General features: G+C 40.7%; 1 protein-coding gene across 3 annotated transcripts in view; it reads left to right on the top strand.

Annotated features, from left to right (window-relative positions):
- Positions 1-16,415, top strand: part of fgf14 (fibroblast growth factor 14) — a 109,950-nt gene that overhangs the window by 70,222 nt on the left and 23,313 nt on the right. For all 3 annotated transcript variants that reach the window (XM_040005391.1, XM_040005393.1, XM_040005392.1), the window contains exons 2-3: positions 4,694-4,804; positions 5,957-6,060. In XM_040005391.1, coding sequence (XP_039861325.1) covers positions 4,694-4,804; positions 5,957-6,060 — 215 coding nt within the window. The remainder of the gene's footprint in view (positions 1-4,693; positions 4,805-5,956; positions 6,061-16,415) is intronic.

The raw sequence follows: 16,415 nt of genomic DNA, 5'->3' as shown, positions 1-16,415 counted from the left end.
TGCTGAGTTATTGGATGAGATGTCAGCGATGTTGTTGATGAAGGAGGAATAGGAAAGGAGTGAGAACGCTGCTTTGATCGCCTTTCATATGACAACACAAGCGAGAAGGGTTTTTCCTTTGTAGGCTGGAAAAGCCCTTCTCCTATTCCAGAAACATCCAAAGTGGGTCAGGCAGGGCAGGGCTGACAGGAGTCTACAAGTATTGCTGCAGCTGTGCCTGTGTGTTTGTGTGTGTGTGTCTCCTTGTACCCCGCACGTTGCTTGCTTACTTTGTACTGAGGTGAGTATGTTCCCCTGCACACACACACACACACACACACAGAAGGATGACACAACAGAAAATAAGAGAGAAAGGGGAAGAGGGAACTGTAGCGAGGTCGCTTCACAACTTTCCCGTCACAGCTGAATTTATACACAGAGAGGATTACTGCTACAAAACAACACAATTTGAGGTCTTACGATTCCGATGCTCTCTATTTTCCAAGGAAACCCCCCGCTGATGCCAAGCCGCAACTCAGTTTCCTTAGAAACAAAGCATGTAGAAACATACAGTGCTTCAGTTGTAATAACCAATAGTGCGACTGGGAAAGTCCAGTGAGATTAGAGGCTGGAGACTCCATCTGTGATAAGCAGCATTGTTGTTTCACTGTTTGGGGCTGTTATATACAGAGTCGTCTTCATACAGACAAGAAAAGAAATAAGTAAGAAAAGAAGCACGAGTCAAAGACATCGTCGACTTAGAGAACACCACAGAGACGTTTTCAAAGCTCTTCTGGATTTTAAAGAGTGTACGCACCATATCAAGCTTGTCTGACAGGACTGAAAATGCTGTGTCACTCTTAAAGCCCTCAATCCTTCCTTTGTGTGTTTGCTTCTGAGACCCTTCATTCACTCCCATTCTAATATTCCTGTTCTTATTCTCTTCCATTTAGCCACACTTCACACTTGTCTAGTATTTTCTGAATTTGCCCCCCAAAAGAAAAGATAATAAAAGAATAAATAAGTGTAAATATAACTATTTATTATCTGGAAGCATGTTCAACCTTTAACTTGTGTTGCATTCATGGGTTGCCAGCTTGACTAGGATTACAAAACCCATTATATCACAGGAATGCATGCTAGTGTATTTGTCAGTCATAAATAATTCGCTAGGTATTTAAAAACATGACTGACATATTCATAGAGACACTCCCCAGAATTGGAATAGAGCTCAACTATCATGCACAGTATTACAGAGACTTATCTTCCCCATGTAACAATTGTTTTGTCTCCTCCCCCCCTTTTCAGTCTTCTTTAATTGAAATGAATTAGCTTGAATTAGTTTTAATTTGACTTATTTTCAGCTCACTCTGTCTGCTGCTCTGAAGTACTTATGATTGAAGCTGAAGGGGAAATCTGTGTGTGTGAGATATACGGGCTTGCTCGCCTCAGGGAACACAGCCAGTATTTCATGATTTATGGCACGATAGAGGAGCCAAGTTCACCTCACACACATGTGCATCGCACACGCACACAACACAATACGCAGTTATGCAGTTTTAATTATGACAGATGTCCTCGGAATCAATCTCACCTGTCCCCCACAAGAGTTAAATGCTGATCAAAGCCATTTATTGATCACATGTTTGCCAAGTTTGTGTTTCCACATAATAGTATTTGCTCAGGGGAGCTGTGTGTGCTCATTGAATATAAACATGAAAATCGGTGTGTAACACCGGTGTTTGCTGATCTGTGAAGAATTGAGACTGTTTCTAGAGCAAATGGAGACCCAACACCATATTAGTCTGTCATGTCCTGGAAAGTGCTCTGTGTGTGTGTGAGCATGTTTCCCGGCTCTCACTGCTGTATGAGAACACACCTGTTTTCAGTGGTCTTAAGGTTGCACGGTTTTCTATCCGACTGCTGGGTACCTCTATGTTTGAAAAAACAAATGCCAGCTGATATAGCATGTGTTTGTGGACCTGGAGACACCTGTTTAAGTGTCTCAAGGTCACATCAAATGTGACGATGTGGAAACATTTGCATCAGGACAGAAGGAGGCAGTTTAAGGGAGGATATCTTAGATAAAAAAGGAGGTTCAATGTCTAAGACAGGTGGTCTCACCTTACCTGCGATTAATATATAGTATTTAAAGGCCTTGACTATCCTGAACACATGAAATCCTGTTGTAGAGGCAAGAAATAAAATTCACCCCAGATTTTGATGTATTTGTGCACAAAATGCAATAAAGTCGACTGCAAGATATAACCTAATATTCATCAAATGAGTCATCCTCTGAGCTGGAGATCACTTTGGTCTTAGTGGTATGTGGGATGACCCACAACCTGTAAACTAATTTAAAAATAAGTTGAAAGAGTCTGTACTCAGCTCTGCTGCAATTACTGGTACACATTCCATCTTCTCTGTCCGTCTCTCTTACAAATGAAGAAACTTACATCTACCCCACCTCCTAAGGCTCACACAGTTTAAAGTTAAGGTGCATTAAAAACACCAACCCACGCATAACTTGGTCTTTATGTGCAGCCTGCTGTGAGACAAGTACGGACCATCCACAAGGCTATGCCACAAATATATTCATTACCTTTACTCTAACACAGTGCTGTAAAACCAAAATCATTCAAGCTGAACTCGACTCGAGCCACGACCCCAGCTGCAGGACCTGCAGGTTAGGAGTCTCTCTTTGCAAGACTAAAGTTAGTTATCCGGCTCAGAGGACAGCAAATTTGGGCGACTAGGTTGTTTAGCTTCACTAAGTTTGGAACAAAAGGTGTTGAATAATTTTAAACTTGCACAAATTAATCAAAATGTGGGATTTAATTCCATTAATAAATCCACACAATGACTTCTAATTAATTTCCAATCATCCTCGTCATTTATTAAGCGGCATTTGCTGTTTTTTCTAATGTGAGATTCATATTGCACATTGGCTATTGGAGTTTTCATTTTACAATTTAAAGTGTCATTTTTTAAAAGTGTTTTCTGAGCCCAGAAAAGTTGTCATGGGAAGAAAAATGCTATATGCTTATAAGGAAAAACAATCCTCAAACCAACGGTGCTCATGGAAGGGGGCAATAGCAAAAAGACAAGCGGAAAGATTATGCTAAAAAAGAATGATATTAAAAATCCAAGATCATCCAAGTTCAAGTACTCATATTAGGTTTGGACAAATAATGAGAAGTTTTTTTTATAGGCTTTTTAAAAAAGCCATTCTTTAAATTTTAATCTTTCCATTTTCCTTTAAAAATATACAAGTATTAAGCAGAAATCTATAAACCAAACATTTTGACAAAAACTGAATTTTATTTGTTACATTTTTGAATTTTTTTTCTTCTTTTTTTGTCATTTTACTGGCACAAATGAGTTCTCAAACCAACCTTCACTTTAACAATGCTTTTAGAACGCGTCACATGTATTGTAAGTTCAATGAAAAAGAAGACCAGGGACGATGATCTCTTCACAGTGACATCTGTCTCTGGCTAAATGCCTGCAATGATTTTGACTGAGCTTAGCATTATTGCGAACCAGATAGATGCTGTCACCATCCTGTCAGCCTGAATCGCGCACAGCGGTGGCACTCTGACAGTCAGATTCTGCTTTAGCCACCTTTTCATTGTTCTGCTGAAGCAACAAAGCAGTGCAGATGAATGCCATAGCGCCGCTGCTCCCATCCACCAGCAGAGAGGCATTCTCTCTCCCTTTCAGGGAGCGGGAAAAGGTCTCAGAGCTGGCTAATGCCATCAACTGAAAGAACCATTTCAGAGGAGAATGCCCCGAGCCGCACAGTAACGGGGGGGAAAGCCCGATGCTGCCCTCAGCAAGACCTCTGGAGCTCTCCTCTGCGGCCTCTCTTTGTTTCTTTCTATATCTCTTCCACATAACTCTACTCACCCACCAACACACACATCGAGTAGCATGCAAGGACTCAGGTGAAGTTGATTCTTCACCTCCCTAGGGTTTTCTTAGAATGAAATTTGGTGTGATGGCTGTCTCTACAATAAGTCTAATGTTGATAGTATATGACCTCAGACGCGCAGGTACACAAAAGCACACAGATGAAGAAATATCACAGCGCAGTTTGAGAGCAAGCAATATTTTTTTTCCAGAGATGTCCCAGTGTGCACCCGCACGCAGGTTTATTAAAATGTGTCCTTTTCTGTGTTGTACTGCTTTTTACTTTTTACATTTCACTTTCACTTTTTGTCACGTTATTGCAAACTGACAAAATGCCAACTAAATTACAATACGACTCGCTGAGCTGCAGCGGCTCTGGGCAATTAAACAGCAGTGATTTATTTACAGTAGATATGGGGCTAATTCCCCTGTCGGGGCAGCTAGAAGGGACGGCACGCAGACACTCTCACATCCTACATACGAAGAACCCAGAGAGGGTGCTATTGGGTTCATTATGGGAGTCAGGCAACCACAGATTAATTCTGCTACCTATAATTGGATGGACTATCTCTGAGCAGGATGGGGCTTATGTGCCAGAAAGGTGGCTTGGGGATTTGCTTGTGAAAAACCACCAGCTGCAATACTTTGTGTGTGTCTCGGTGTTTTGCCATAAAGTCCCCGTGAAAACAATTTTCTTTTTGTTGTGTATTAAATCAAAAAAGTTGCATTCTTGAAGTTTATTCTAACTATTCTCTCTGTTCTTTCTCTCTCCCCCCCCCCCCCCCCCCCCCCTTTCCTTCAGATCCCCAGCTCAAGGGTATAGTGACCAGGTTATATTGCAGGCAGGGATACTACTTGCAAATGAACCCCGATGGCTCTCTTGATGGGACCAAGGATGACAGCAGTAATTCCTGTGAGTACCTTGAAATATCTCTTGGACTTGTAGATCAGATTTTTAACAGGTGTCTGGAATAATCTAAAGAAATACTAGCAGAGGTTATAGAAAAGTTTACCCTGTGTAGGTTTCTTGAGCACAATTTTATGTCTGGCTTGTTTCCTGCTCCATATTTATTCTTCTTATACAAAAAAATTAACCAAGCAGTCACCCTCTGCTAATGTCTGGTCAGTATTTTTGATCTTTGGAGCAAAAATGGCTCTTAAATGGAGCCATGGGATCACACAGTTTGGTCCTTTTCCCGAGAGGCAAAGTGGACCAGGAAACAGTAGGCTCAACAGAGAGAGAAAGGTATTATTAGCTTGTTCTGGCACTGCTCCTCTAACACTTCAGGCTAGGTGGTTAATTTGATTCCAGTGCCTGGTGCTAATGCTAGCCTGACACTCTGCATTGTGTCACTTACTCCTGTCAGCAGGAAGAGATGTGGCACATGTCACATGCGGTAGGCTGAAGGGACTTATTGTAATGGTAAGCATTATAGATAGCGTGTCATTTTAACTCCAGGATCAAATTAGGTGTCGGCAGTTGAAACTGACCGCAAGCCATCAAAAAGGAAAGGAAATGAGTGGTTCTGCATTTAGTTCTCTCAGATTTTCTTCTAGGATGCAAGCCTGCCCTTTCCAGTTGCTTGCAGGGTCAGCTGAGTTCATTGCATCCCTTTAGTGCATGTCTCCCAAATACACACCTAATGTCCCAGCCAGGCCAGTCCTCTTGTTTCTCCCCCATACAAACAATACCCATTACCTACCAGGAGTCTGCTACAACAACAAGGGTGTTATTAAATCAGCCTCGCACTAGCGGTGGCCCCAATTACAACTGCTTCTCAGGTAGCACTGAGTGGCCAAGGCTGCGCTAGGCTAGTCACGTCCACCAGCTGTGCTGCAATTCATCTTCTGAGATTACCTAAATGCAGCAGTCAGCAGTTGTATTATCCATAGTTTGCAACGCCTTAAAGATAGACATCTTGTGTTTAGATGATGGATTGTTACTTAAATGTTTCACCCCAATCTAGTTAAAGTTTACTTAATGTTTGGTTTGTCTGTTTCAATATTTTTTGGTGAGATTTTGATGAATGTTTGTGTTTGCTTGTTTTACGTGTGTGTTCCCCAGCTTTGTTCAACCTTATTCCTGTGGGCCTCAGAGTTGTCGCCATTCAATCCGTGAAGACAGGGTTATACATCGCAATGAACGGGGAGGGCCACCTGTACACATCAGTGAGCATTCTATTCTATTCTATTCTATTCTATTCTATTCTATTCTATTCTGCACGGCTTTCAGTAAGACACCTGTTTTGTTCCTGCATAACACAAAATGAAGCATAATGCTGAAAATGTTTCTATGTGTGGCATCTGTTTATGTTTTGTACCTGTGTACAGCTGTATGCATATAAAATCATCAGTTTTGACATTAAGGCAGACTCTATTTTCAGTAAGGGGGCTTTGACCATGTCTCCAATATTTGCAATACCACATTTGCAACAGGATAATTGCATTTCCGTGAAGCTCAGGGATCCCATTAAGCAGAAATTTATGCAGTCCAATTTTTATTCATCAGCTTAAATGCCTTGCGACTTTTCAGTCTATATGAATTGGCATCTGATGACAACGGTCAGGATGCTCAGGATAAAAAACCCAAAAAAACAAACTGTTCATCTTTTTTACCTCTGTCGGTCTAAAATGCTAAATTACAGGATATATTTTGTCATGTGGCACATTGAAATGTTTAGCACAGCATTCATAAACTTATGCTACATATTCAACATTCATAGCTACAGCATTATTTATTAGAGTGAGGACATCTGAAGAGCAGCCATTGTTTTTCACTACACGGTCACCCACTCTTATTGACGGCCTCTCTTCAAAACAACATGGGCACGGCAGGTTAGGCAGCCAAGGGAGTGATAAGACCTCACCCAGTCCAGATAGTGCGTCTAGTCTCGCTCCTCCGCTCTGTCCTCTCCCAGTCACTCAAATCAATCAGCAGAAAGAACATTGGGAGGACTCTCTGCTGGACAGGGATATCCATCAGAATCATTGTCTCGTCACCTCCTGCTGTGCACATGTTCCTAATGCTCAGAGCACAGACCGGGAATTGCCTTTTTTTAATCCTCATTCATTACCGTAGAGGTTTACAGAGGCTACTTCTCTTACTGTACCATGCACGAGCATTCTTCAAGTATATAGTAGGATTCCCCTCTGCTTAATCACTGCTTGACTTAGGCCAAAAAATGAAATTCATTTGAGAGGATTGACCTAGAATCCTGTGGCTCTTGTTATAGAATTGCACAGTAGGGATTATAAATGAAACCGTGCTAACTATCAGAACACACAAAAAGACACGATTCCACAATTTGTTAAATGCAGGCAGCCCTTTTCTCGTGTAAACACATACTTTAATTAAGACACTTGTTCTTATTGAGATGTTTTTTTTCACCATATACTTACACAGTTTGCACATTTATACATTTTCAATTCTTTTGCATGTGCTCCAGTTAACAGAATGATATTGCATTAAACCGGCATAAAAGTAAACTTTGAGCACAGCAGTTGTGTAAATATAAGAATACATGAGATGTGCTCAAAAAAATTCCAGAAATCCATCCAGGAAATTCAAAACCTGTACCAATTTCAATCTGACCAACTCTTTTGCAGTGCTTAACTTCTTCCAGTGCTCTTGCTGTTCTGTATAGTCCTTTGAAAGTCCTCTTCTCATAACTTGCACATGTGAAGTTGCCATTTCACCATGGACCTCAAACACTAACTTCTATATGCAACAAACTAACAACTTTCCTCCCAAGAATCATCGCTGGTATTTTGCTGCGTCATCAGGTTTCTGAGTCGGAGTCGTTCAGTTTCCAAACCTTAAAGCGGTGCATCCAGTCTTGCTCATCCACCATATCCTCTGACAGTGACTCAAATCAAGTCTAGAGTATAACACTGAAACTGCGATTCATAAATTTGCCCCTGAGGGTGAGATTCTCAGCATAGAGTTCTGTTGTAATTTAGTGAAAAGTGTGAAAGAGGACATTTGCCACTAATGACCAGACTTCGATACATGCTAGCGTGCCATCGAGTCTCTGCTCACGGCAGTTTTTTTGGTAAGACCAACACAGTCTTCACTGACTCCTCACTCACTAATCAGCATATTTAGAACTTTGCAAATCAAGCTGTGTATGTTTTGACACAATGGCAGTCATCAAAGCAGTGATCCAAGTTCAGCAGGAAAGCTTGGAGTAGTCCATTGCTTCACAAGGAGACATCCTTAAAGGAGATAGCAACCAATTTTAGTTCAGTCATGGAGGAGCTGTGACACTTTTTTCACAGCTCAATAAACAAAGCTTCACTGTAATATAGATGCAGTTTGTCGGTGCTTGGGATTCTAACCTACAGTAATAAGAACCTGTAATAAGAATGCGAGTTAGCTTTGAGTTTCTCGTCCCTCTGTGTGGTTGGTATTTTATCTTTCAGCTTCTTGACATGTTTAGCTGAGCAGAAGTGCTGTGAAGTGGGTCTGGCTCTGCCTGGCCGGAGCACTGTGTTCCTTCAACACCGCTGGCCCTTCTCTTTTTTTCACGCAGCTCCTCTGTTCCATTTGCAGCTTATTTCTGTGCTAATGGAGGTTCTGATCAGCCCTCAACAATCCAACCACCCACTCAAAGGTCTCTTTTTGATTCTTAGTGTGTGAATTAGACCACTAATGGCAGCTCAGTAAGATGTTCTTCATCCTCCTCCATCTTCACCACCCCCTCCTTTCTGCCGCTGCTCTTCTCCTTTTGAAAGAAAGGTGCAGCGTTCCTCCCATTATCACAGTGTTCCTTCACAAGCGACAATCTGACAGTCGACCTTTTCCTACCGATTAGGCGTATTTGATTTTAGTGCACTCACATTTTCAGAAGCTTCTTTGATGGTTATGATAATGCACAAAAACATGCTGATTGGAGACAAACACAGGACACTGAACAACAGTGAAAAACAAGCTGTTGTTATTGGAAAAAAGTGTTCTTTAGTAAGTTCCCTGAAGCGAGGTTAGTTTAATTAATCAGTATTCACTTGGCCAGTTGTACAGTATTCTTTTACATATTAAATGCATTTCTGAGGCTTTTACCGCAATGATATACTTTGATAATGAGTGACACTCGAGGCGGCTCAAAAGGAGAGTTCCCCTCTTGCAGAAAATAGATGGGAAGCCCATTCATGGCCTCTGGTGGTGCATCATATTCTTTTGTGTGAGGCACCCAAGGTGCAGTATGGAGCTCAAATGACAGAGATAACATCAAAGTGACTGCACAGCCTGGCACAAAGGACACACCATGGAATAAAGAAGAGTTCAATCATCTCACCCCCTTTTCAATCTGCTCCTTTTGTATCTGAGCCAATAAACTCCTGGCTAATTTCTCCTCCAGGCTCCTCCCTGGATCAGGGATACTTTCGAAATGTAATAACAGCAGAGCAATTCTCCCAACTTGTTGTACTGGTGGAAGATAGCAGAAACAGGATTGCTGAAAGTCTCCAGATGACTGTAATAGAGCTCCTGGTGCAAAAACAGACACATTCAAATGAGATAAAACATAAATCATTAATTATTCTGCAGGGACTAGCATATTAAATCCCTAAAAGCAAACAAGGGAGTGTTGGATTATATAGTTTTTTTGTTATACATGATGAAATTGTGGTGCCGCAGAATGCAACTCCCTAGCGCTGATTTTGTTGTCATGTTTCAGTCTTGCTAATACAGTCTGTTGCCATCTCTCAAGTGTAAAGGTTCGGCATTTCATGGTTGGCTGGTTTTCTTTGGAACTAGTTCCCCATCCCCTCACTTCACTAGAGTCTCTCACTGCAGCCTTCCTTTATCAGCAGCCTGCACTTGTTAGTGCTACCTTTCATGATTGTCAAAATGACTTGCCACATTACTTGAGTGTTCCTTTTAGAAATGGAATCCTTGAGAGGGCCAAAGTGGAGCAGTGCAGCAGCTTTAGCTTCACTTGTTAAAAGCTGTGTCATCAGCTGCATGAACACAGAAGACTGAGGGCATCTATTTCCTGTAGTGCCCAATTCAGAATGTATGAAAGCTCCGATGAGCTTGATGTGAGGGCTCCTTCACTTTACATCAATATGAAAATGAAGGTGAATGGTGGTTGTGTGTAGGCAGAATAAGAGAACAGCAGCTTGCATGGGATTAACTGAAGTTGGTCCTTCAAGAACACTGAAGGCACCATTAGATTTATGTATTTTATATTTTCCTGACAACTTTGCTAATGAGATAATCAAACCTTGTGGTTTTTTTTAAACGGATATGCTCAAATTTTCTGCCATTTTGCTAACACCAAAGATATGGCATGTCATGAGTGCAGAATTTCATATTTTATATCTATATCTATGTTTATATCTATATATTGACAAGCTCATCCTGGAATAATTGTTGAAATACCCAAATCCCAACAGCAGTCTGCCTCAAGGCTTCTTATATTGTAAGGTAAAAACTCTACAATAATACAGAGAAAACGCCAACAATCAGACCACTATTAGCAAGCACTTGGCGACAGTGGCAAGGAAAAACTCCCTTTTAACTGGAAGAAATGTTCAGCAGAAACAACCTCAAGGAGGGGCAGCCATCTGCAGTGATACGGACGCTGTATCGGTCTGTTGTGGTGAAAAGAGAGCTGAGCATGGAAGCAAAACTGATGATTTACCAGTCAGTCTGTGTTCATGCTCTGATCTATGGCCATGAGCTCTGGGTAGTGACTGAGTGAGACTGCAGATACAAGTGCTGTAAATGAGCTTTCCCTTAATGACAGGGTGAGGAGTTTGGTCATTCAGGAGGGACTCTTACTCCTCCACATCAAAAGGAGCCAGTTAAGTTGGATTGAGCATCAGACTAGGTTGGTTCTTGGCTGGCTGCAGAACTCAGTGTTCCCTGGAAGAGATGGGCAGGGAGATGGAGGGCTTGGCTTCTTGGGATAGATTGCTATCACTGCAGCCTGCAAAGCGGCAGAAAATGGATGGATGTATGGATGGACAAAGGTGGCTTTCAGACTGCCTGTTAAAATACTTGAACTTCTTGCATTTCCTTGCCAGCTATAGCAAGATGCATGAATAAACCTTCTAGGGTGTAAAAAGTTAAAATCAATATGCATGATGAAGAAGATACAAACAACATTATAACACCCAATGTGTATGAGTTCACATGTGTCTGCAAGTGTGCACGTGTGTTTGTTTAGTGTATATGCAACCCCGTAAGCCAGCAGATGGCTTTGAGTTAACAGTTTTGTTGATGGTGTCTGCAAACCTGCCAAGACTGAAAATGATCTCTGATGTTATTTGTTATAAACCATGCTTATCTAAAGTTCCTATGATGTAATTTAACAAACTGGATTACATTTAAAAACACCCCCCAAAAAACTTAATATGTTGGCAACGTTATTATTTTCATATTCCCAAATATCTACATATACTGTGATGATGACTCACATGATCTTGCCTCTGGAAGAGAGTAAGTCTCAGAGCTGAGGTGCTGGGGCTGGTTTTGTGGGGAAGGGGGGTGTTGGGCTCATTTTTTTTTAAGCGTTTCACTCACCCACCTTTAATGCAGTGGCAGTGTCAGGAAAGAAAGTGGTTGTAGGGGCTGGAGGGAGAGCTGCTTCATGCATTAATGAACAACAAGGTTGGAGGTAGGTGTCAAAGCTAAACTGGTGAACTGCTGGTAGGGGCCAATGCAAGATAAGAACAGATCGACTGGTCCTTCAGCCATTTAACATTGCTGTTATTAATGACTTTATGCTCTTGGCTCGTTATGATATTGCACAGATTTGATTCTTTTTGTCAGACATTTTCCTTCTTTGCAGGATCGTGTCAGTTCATTGTGCTCTATGGAGCGCAGCTTGCACTGTGGCAGCGCAAAGGAGAGTTTTTTTGGCGTAGCAGGGGGTTACCCAGTCCAAATAAGGACACTTGCCACAGTATCTTTGGATTTACTCTCTGAACAATAAGTCTCAAATAAACAACACTAATTTGTCCTTCATCTCTTTTTATAACAACAGCTTAAGGTCTGTTAGCGTCACATCTCTCCCTTAACCACTGTTCATTTAAGGCAATTAAGAGCAGCTGTTTTCTGCATCACTGGTTTACCTCACACATATTTATGAGTGAATAAAATGCAATGAGATCCCTGCAAGCTTTCCTTCAATAGCACACTGGATTACAGGAGCACAGAGTCAGAAATTGTGCTTGCATTAGCTAATTTGCTTCAGCTTCTGCATTTTAAGGGGCTCATTTGTTAGCTTCTTGGCTAGCAGCTATTTAGATTAGCATTCAATCATACTTTACAACCTAACTTTTGTCCACAGTCACTCTGCTGATTATCTCATACCAGCATATTTGTTGATGCACTTTTACTTTGCTCCAGCATTATTTTTTACTTTTTGGTAGTCACTTCAACTGACATGAATTACGCCAGCAGAACATTTCTCCCTTCTCAGATTTTTGAAGTGCTCCCTCAAAGACCAAAGCTTTCTCTAACTCCAACTGTATAGCTATTGGTTATACTGTATATGCATCGTTCCCAACTTCCTGTCTCATGCTGCAGACAACATGACCAGTTACCATGTTGAATTGTTTTTCTTCTAGAAAAATGCATTTGTCTGTTCACAAAGGTATATACTGGGACAGTCATGCATTTATGGAAATGCTAACAACTGACTGAGATGCAGCTAGCCATGTAGTTAGACAAACACTCAGTTTAATGTTGTAAATCCAACAAAATTTCCGTCTGAAAAAGCAACAGTAAAGGTGAAATCCAACTACCCAGCAGTGTTGGGCAAGTTACTTTGAAAAACTAATTAATTATAGTTACTAGTTACTTCTTCAAAAATGTAACTGAGTTAGTAACTGAGTTACAAGATTCTAAAAGTAATTAATTACTTGAAAAGTAACTATTGCGTTACTTTAAAAAAAATGTTTTACCCTCTGGGGTCCAGGGTATAATTGGTATAATTGGCCATTTTTAACTACTTTTGATTTTCCCTCTACATTTCACCTTTAAAAACTATTTACTTTGCCTTGTTTGGATGAAGCACAACCTCACTCGCCTGAATTTACAGTTGTGTTTCTATTTTGACATATTGAATTAACACAATTGATCTAAAATCAGACATTGTTCTGACACACAACACAAAACTATCTACAACGCTACACACTAACTACACAAGACAACACATTAACTACACAGTCCAAACATGCTAACCGTCACAAATCTATCACATCTCAAAACTCGCTCTCTCTCTTTTTCTGCTGTCTCTCTCTCTCTCTCTCTCTCTCTCTCGCTGTCACTCCTAAAACTTTCCCCTCTTCCTAAACAGCCAAATGTCATGTTGCCATATCATTTTTTGATTGGTCGATATTGTGCATTTTTCCACCAAAATGAACGGGCTGGTTTTTGTTTTGTTTTTTTGGTCATAAACAGAGAGTGCTTGCTAGCGCTGTCCTTAGACGGTAAACGTGATGAAACTATTCAGGAAAAATTTATATATTGTTTATCATGACTCTGGTTTTTCGTGGCCTATCAACACAATTTAAAAACTGGTATATATCACCTTTGTCATCTTACAGTGGTCATGTGATTGGCACAACTACTTTATTCTTCCTCAGTCAAACAGCAGCACTCATGCGATTGTTTTGCCCCTTAGCTCCAGGTGTTGTGCCAAAAAGTGATTGCCGTCCGTGGGAGCGCGCACAGCTGCTTAAAGCTGTAGCGCCCAGATTACTTACGTCTGCTTCCGTGCAACTGATATAAGATGCTGTAAGCTGAACACAGCTTCAACCGTCTGTTTGTTGAAAAATAGTAACGCGACCGCACCGCATTTTCTTGTTAGTAACGGTAACAGCGTTGTAACGATATAAATAGTAATTAGTTAGCTCATTCGTTACCATTACTTGTAACGCCGTTATTCCCATCACTGCTATCCAGTCATCTCGAGGCCTGTCCTAGCTGCCTTACAGTAGGGAACACCCAAGACAGGTCACCAGTCAGGTGGGAGGGCTATCATAGAGAGACAGGCAATTATTTGCAGTCACATAAACGCCTATGGCCAGTTTCATCAATTAACACAACACTCAACTTTGGATTGTGGGGACGAAGCTGGAGAACCTGGAGAAAACCAGGCACACGGAGATCATGCAAACCTTACACAGAAAGGACCCAGCTCACCAGCAGTGCAACCATGATGTTGCCAAAAAAGCATTTACATGTAATTAATGTAATACGTTTCATTGCTTTGATGAAAATATTGAGAGTGGTTGAATTACATTTTTATTGAAGATAATACACATTGACAAACAACAATATCAACAGTCGTTCCAACAATTCAAGATCATAACTGCACAAATATAAAAATATATATATATACCTCTGTATGTACTTATTTTTGTTAATTTCCAGATGCATACCTCATGAATCTCAAATACTTTCTTCTTTTCCTTAAAAAAATGTTTCCTTATACAAGTATCTTCATCTATATTTTTCCTCCACAGCAGACTTTCGACCGCGGTGGCCAATATCCAGCTATCGAACTGTCAGGCTTGCGCTGCCTCCCTTATCCAGCCAAGATAATCCTTACATCTAAAATTAACTGACCAAAAACACACAAGCAGTTAGTTGGTTTGATAAGGATGCTGGAGGGAGAGCTATTGTGTGCATCTGAAAGATAATGGGAAGGCAGCAGGCTGGAAAAAGTAGGAGCAATGCATTGGTTCAGAGAATGAGGGTTTGAAGCGAGAAAAAAAGGAGGGGGGAAGGGGGCTGGTGTTGATGAGGAAACTCCAAGGTGTGCAGCAGGGAAAGCCCTGCTGTGGTCAATATAACCAGTGTAGCGTGCACACAAGTGCAGACAACCTGTGCGAATTGCCCCCATTTATCAGTTGTTCATTCAGCTAAAAACCTTCATCTTTATTTAACAAAACCATCAACGTTTTGGCATAAATACAGCAGATTAGCAACTATTATTTTGTTGTATAAGGAAATAAAAGCCTAAAAACAGATGGAAATATTTGGTTAGGTTACTGAGCATCCAAAGATTATTTATTTAACTCTGCAACATAAAATTCAAACCCAACAGCTGTCAGCTAAGCTTGTTATTAAGTCAATTAATTGTTAGTAGAAATATTACACAGCAGAATTGAGTTCGGCTTACTGGTGCAGCCCTCCACAACAGTCCTAGTTTCTCATGTGGCCCCTTGGGAAAATAAATTGCCCACCCCTGCACTAAAACTTGGTCAACTTTAAATTACTTCTGTAATAAAAGCCTCCGTGTGGTTTTAGTTACTGCCTTTGGCCTCCACTAAATCATTTGATATACTACAACTCTTGGAAAGTATCACATACAAACAGTTCACTGTTGATTACACTGATCCTCAACCGTTGCCCAATATTGCATATTTCCTTTTTATTTGAATAAGCTTTCATGATTACTTACTAGAAATACTGTTTTCCAAGCAGAAATGTTCCAATACTTTGGGAATGTGGGAACATGTCATAGGTAGGCACTGGCAGTAACTGCTAACCTGCTCTTATATCTTGTTTCCAGCGCTCTTGTCTGGATTATCTTGTTGTTATCTTTTAAAAGACTTGAAATTGCATGTTTAAAGTTGAGGCTGTTTAGATTCAGGCCTCAATGGATAAATCAAATTTTGTACACGAGGTTTCGTGTGTGTGAGTGTAAGATATGTTTACATCACTGAGCAGCAAAATACAAGGAGAACAGAAGAAGAGTAGGCGCATTGAACTGTGAATTCAACTGTGAATTTCATCTTTATTCCTCTCTGAGACCCACAGAGGAAATGTTAGTATAGAAATGCAGATGGCATCATATTCATTTCTCTGTGAATGCATATTGAGGTAGCTATGAGAGCAAACACATCTAGTCTGTTCACTGTATTAATGGCCCTAGTTCTGGCCTAATTGCTTTCCCAGTGTGTAAATGTCAAGTACCATGCAAATACAAATGGCACAATGGTGCTTATTTCCTCTAGAGCCTTGTTATGTGCAAATGAGCAGTGGACAGATGAGGGCTTGTAAAGCTACAAGTAGTACTCGGGAACTCAGTATCCCAACAGAAACATAATGCATATCATTTGCAAATTTACCCCAGACCATGAACTCAGCACTTCTTTCGGCTAACTATTTTGCAACTTTAGTTCTGTTAGCAGCTCGCCTTGTTCAGCCTTTTGGGAGACAGTAAAAGCAAAGAAAGTAAAGCAAACCTTTTAAAAAAATATTTAAAGTAGAACCATCATTTGCCTCCTCTGTAATATCTACACCATATATTTGAATATTACCAAATAATAAGATCAGGCAAAGCTACTTTTGGCTGCTCTCTTATTCACAAGGGGTCACCACAGCAGGTAGCTCTGCATCAGGTAAAAAGATAAATTAAATGTCATATGATAAAAATATCACTTGCAGGTTAATAAAAGTGACTTCATTGCTACAGGCAGTTCTTCCAGAAAAGAAAATTGTCTGTGAGGGGCTGCACATATCAACTAGTTTTTGTTTGGTTTTTTTTTTGGGGGGGGGTTCT

Source organism: Simochromis diagramma, unplaced genomic scaffold (genome assembly GCF_900408965.1).
Source record: "Simochromis diagramma unplaced genomic scaffold, fSimDia1.1 OVJJ01000501.1, whole genome shotgun sequence".
Classification (NCBI taxonomy): domain Eukaryota; kingdom Metazoa; phylum Chordata; class Actinopteri; order Cichliformes; family Cichlidae; genus Simochromis; species Simochromis diagramma.
This window is presented reverse-complemented; position numbering and strand designations above follow the sequence as displayed.